At 48.8% G+C, this 4,398-nt stretch overlaps 1 protein-coding gene across 1 annotated transcript in view; it reads left to right on the top strand.

Moving 5' to 3' along the window:
• The window catches only part of BIRC5 (baculoviral IAP repeat containing 5), an 8,132-nt gene extending 5,693 nt beyond the window's left edge, over positions 1 to 2,439 (top strand). Inside the window, exon 4 of the mRNA XM_003786086.3 lies at positions 2,186 to 2,439. Within this exon, the coding sequence (XP_003786134.1) occupies positions 2,186 to 2,275 (90 nt within the window). The 3' untranslated portion in view covers positions 2,276 to 2,439. The remainder of the gene's footprint in view (positions 1 to 2,185) is intronic.
• The last annotated feature ends 1,959 nt before the right edge of the window (positions 2,440 to 4,398 follow it).

Raw genomic sequence — 4,398 nt, 5'->3', positions numbered from 1 at the left:
CACCCTCGGTATATGGGGCCGGCACCCTACCCACTGAGCCACAGGTGCCGCCCTGTAGCTGATAATTTGTAACTGATTTAAACTCCCTTCAGTGTGCACTGTCCCATGTGCCTGGATTGTAAGGGCTGGCTCAGAGCCAGGCTGACCAGAGCCCGTCTGCTTACTGCTGGAGTGCCGAGGTGCATGCTGGCCTGCAGCCTGCTGTGTGCATTTGGGGAAGTAGGATGGAACTGTGCTTTAAACTTCGTATTAAGTCCAGTATGCGACTGGTGTGCAGTCTAAGACGATAGTTTGGCAGGCATTCTTTTAAAAAGAGCCAGACAGACTGATTTTGTGTTGTGGCATGCAGATATGACTAGGAAAGGTCCTGGTGGTGATGCCAGATTCAAGGTTAGATGCTGTTACTGGCTAGTTTGAGAGGGGGCTGCTAAGGTGGTGCTGGGGTCGACCTCCTGTGATGATGTCATGTTGTCTGATACTGTCCGCTGCTATGGCAGTGCCTCAGCTTTCGAAACCACAAAATAAACTAGAACCAATATGAAAATAGATCAGTCCAAGGAGTAAACTGAATGTGGGAATAAACGGAAACTTGCTTCTTTGTAAGACTTCAGTTGGTGACTGCCCATGAAGAGGACGGAATGAAGCACTAGAAGCTGCCAGGCACAGCCCTAGAGGCAGAAGGTTTGTCAGTGAGTTTTGTTTTTATTTTTCAGTAGTGAGAATTCTTGTTTTTGTTTCACTCCCTTTATTAGAAAACATATGCAATGAGCCTGGCGCAGTAGCCTGTACCTGTAATCCTCGCACTCTGGAATGCCGAGACAGGAGGGTCACTAGAACTCAGGAGTTTGAGACTAGCGTAGGCAACATCTCTACTAAAATAGAAAAATTCGCTGGGCATGATGGTGTGCACCTGTAGTTCTAACTACTTGGGAGGATCATTTGAACTCAGGAGTTTGAGACCAGCCTGAGCAAAGGTGAAGCCCCGTGTCTACTAAAAAGAGAAAAACTAGCCAGGTGTTATGGCTGGCGCCTATAGACCCAGTTACTTGGGAGACTGAGGCAGGAGGATGTCTCAGGAGTTAGAGCTTGCAGTGAGCTATGGTGACGCCAGGGCACTTCATTCTGAGCAACAGAGTGAGCCCTGTCTCAAAAAAGTTGAAAAGGAAGAAAGGGAGGGGGAAAAAAGGAAGGAAGGAAACAAATATAACCTAGTAAAGGTTTTTTTTTTAATGTGGCGGAGAAGTTAGGGAGAATAAAAAGTAGAATAGGGAAGGAATTCCCTAGATGCAGATTTGCTAATGTGATCGTCATTGCCCCTTCAGAGAGTGCTGATGGCAGAATGAAAAGGTTGGAAGCCGGATTCAGGGAACACTGGAAGCAAAAAGAATTTCCACTTGATGAAAAAGCAAATGTTTGGCTTGGCGCCTGTAGCACAGTGGTTATGGTGCCAGCCACATACACCAAGGCCGGTGGGTTCGAACCTGGCCCAGGCCAGCTAAACAACAATGACAACTGCAACAAAAAATCACTGGGCATTGTGGCAGGCACCTATAGTCCCAGCTACTTGGGAGGCTGAGGCAAGAGAATCGCTTAAGCCCAAGAGTTTGAGGTTGCTGTGAGCTGTAACGCCACAGCACTGTACCAAGGGCAACACAGTGAGACGCTGTGTCAAAAAAAAAAAAAAGAAAGAAAAAGTGAATGTTTGACAGGCTCTCTTTAACTGGATAAGTGGAGGAAGACTCTGGGCTTTTCCTCTAGGAGGTTCAGAAACAAGGTGGGGCAGAGGTTGAGAGCCGAGCTCTGCCTCAGACCAGCTGGGTAGCCTGGAACTGGTCATTCCTCCCTGGACCTCAGATCCCTGTCTGTGTGACAGGGTGTGATAGCACCTGCTCATGGGGACACCGAGCAGTAACTCAGCTCACATGGTGAGGCAGGTGGCATGGTGCTTGGTATGTACAAAGTGTTCCATGAATGTCATTATGAAATGATCAGGAGGGAGCTTAAATTAGACGCAGTTGAGTTGCTCGGGACATTGCCCAGATAGATGGCTGGGCGTCTTGCCCTCGCACAGGGCCCCGTCTGTTTGGGTGGTCAATAAATGTTTCCTTTTGTTGCCTTCTTTTTGATCTTATTTACAGGGTGTGATTTGGAAGCCCTTATTTCAGTTTCCTGTATTTATTTCTAGGCAAAGGAAACCAACAATAAGAAGAAAGAATTTGAAGAAACTGCACGGAAAGTGCGTTGTGCCATTGAGCAGCTGGCTGCCCTGGAGTGAGGTCTCTGGCCACATTCCCCTGGTCCCAGGGTGGTGTCATCACTTCCCAGCTTATTCCCCGGTGTCTCCGGCCTTACCAGGGGACCTCTGAGCAATACCTTCAGGAAAGGAGACATCAGAATTTTGAAATTAGATATTTCAACTATATTTTCTTTTCTTTTCTTTCTTTTTTTTTTTTTTTCTTTGTTTTTTTTTTGAAGTTTTTGGCCAGGGCCAGGTTTGAACCTGCCACCTCCGGTATATAGGGCCGGCACCCTACTCCTTTGAGCCACAGGTGCCGCCCAATTTTCATTTTTTTTTTTATAAAGTGGTACCAGGGGCTGCTTCTGCCTATGCAGCTGGTGCTGTGATTACAGTGACTGACTCTTTTCTTTCTTTGGTAGTTTTGCTTTTTAAATTCCTGGACTAGCCGGTAGGGAAGCAAGCAGAGCTGATAGCTTTGCCCTGTAGCCTCAGGCTCTCGGGCCGTGGGACTTGGCGGTGCTCCTTGGACTCAGCTGTGGCTCCTCACCTGTCACGCCTGTGCTGCCTCACTGGCTTTCCTCCCGCCCCTACACGGTTCTTGTGTGATAAGGGGGGAACTGAGACAACGTCCCCAGCTCCTAGTGCCATTGAGCAGCTGGCTGCCCTGGAGTGAGGTCAACATGGTTTTCCTGTTTTGTTTGAATTATTATTTCACAAAACACAGATTACAGAAAGCACAGCGCCGTCCTGAGGCAGTGGACACCCAAGAGCGAGCGGGAGGTGCCTCTGGAGATGGAGCAAAGTAGCAGGGAGTATCTGGCAGATCTCATTTATGAAATTGCCACATGATGAGACAGGCCTTGTACACCGCAGGGCACGCGCCGGCTGTTCCTTCCCTGCAGAAAAGGCAGTGGCCTGAATCCTTTTTAAATTACTTGGCTCAGCGCTGTGGGGACTGGCTGGGCTGCTGCTGGCCGTGTCTGTCTGTCAGCCTGGGCTGGCTGCGCAGGGTCAGCCTCTGTTTGCTGCTCCAGTGTCACATCTGTCACAGAGCAGGGTGGGCGGGGGGCACATGCCCACAGCGGTCCTGTCATTCTCCTCCAGAGGCCAGCTCCCCAGGGCAGCTGCCTGATGTTAAGGTGATGATTTGATTTCACCCTTTCCTTAAGTAAAGCTGCAGGGTAGATTGTTACAGCCTCACTGCAAACCTCTGGGGTTACCTTAGTTACTCTGAGAAATAAAAAGCATGTCCTTTCAAACCCTGCTGCAGACTTCACTGGGCTTTTAAAATACTGTCAGTTTTTTAGGCAAGCTGAGCCTTCCCTCCTGAGCAGGGGTGGTAAGGACAGGAGTCCTGCGGAGGGATAGGGCTGGCTATGAACTCCTTGGCCAGAGCCACTTGGGACCCAGCCCTTTTGTACTGTCTGGACTCCTGGGTATAAGTGGCTGTGAAAATGTACCACTGACTTATTGATTATATTTTTATCCTGTCTCACAGAGTGAGATGTATTTTTCCCTCTAAACTTGGAGGAGATTGCAGTGGTATTTGGTAGGAGAAAAATGCACTAGACCTGCTGTGCTCATCCAGGCTGCTTGTTTCTGATATTTGTGCCAGTTTGTAAGTGGACACTTCGCTTTCATAACGGGTGCTTACCAACTGGCCTTGTAGAGAAGCTGGAAAAGGGTGTTTTTGTCCTCAGTTCCCTGCACACTGGGCAGTAAAGTAGATTTCGGCTTTTGTCAAGCCGTGTAATGGCTGGGGCTGAGCTGCCCTCTCAGTCCACCCTCCCACATGTCTCCTCTTCTAGAAACTTGCTCTCTAAAGGTCGAGTTTATCATCAGGCTTTAGTAACTGTGAGGGTCAGAAAGCCTGGTCATTGGGGCAGCACCTGTAGCTCAAAGAAGTAGGGCACCCATCCCATATGCCAAAGGTGGCGGGTTCAAACCCAGCCCTGGCCAAAAACTGCAAAAAAAAAAAAAAAAAAAAAAGCCTGGTCACCATCTATTAATAAAGCCTGAGGCCCTTGTCTAGGTGACACCTCAACTCCCAATTATGTGTCCACATCTCAGGGTGGTATCTCAGGAGGGTTGTAAACGTCCTGGGAAGGGTGATTCACAGGCTGCCAAGCAGGGTTTGAATGGCAGATTAGAGTCCCATG

The sequence above is a fragment of the Otolemur garnettii genome, unplaced genomic scaffold (genome assembly GCF_000181295.1).
Source record: "Otolemur garnettii isolate 467f Iridium unplaced genomic scaffold, OtoGar3 scaffold00018, whole genome shotgun sequence".
In the NCBI taxonomy this organism is placed as follows: domain Eukaryota; kingdom Metazoa; phylum Chordata; class Mammalia; order Primates; family Galagidae; genus Otolemur; species Otolemur garnettii.
This window is presented reverse-complemented; position numbering and strand designations above follow the sequence as displayed.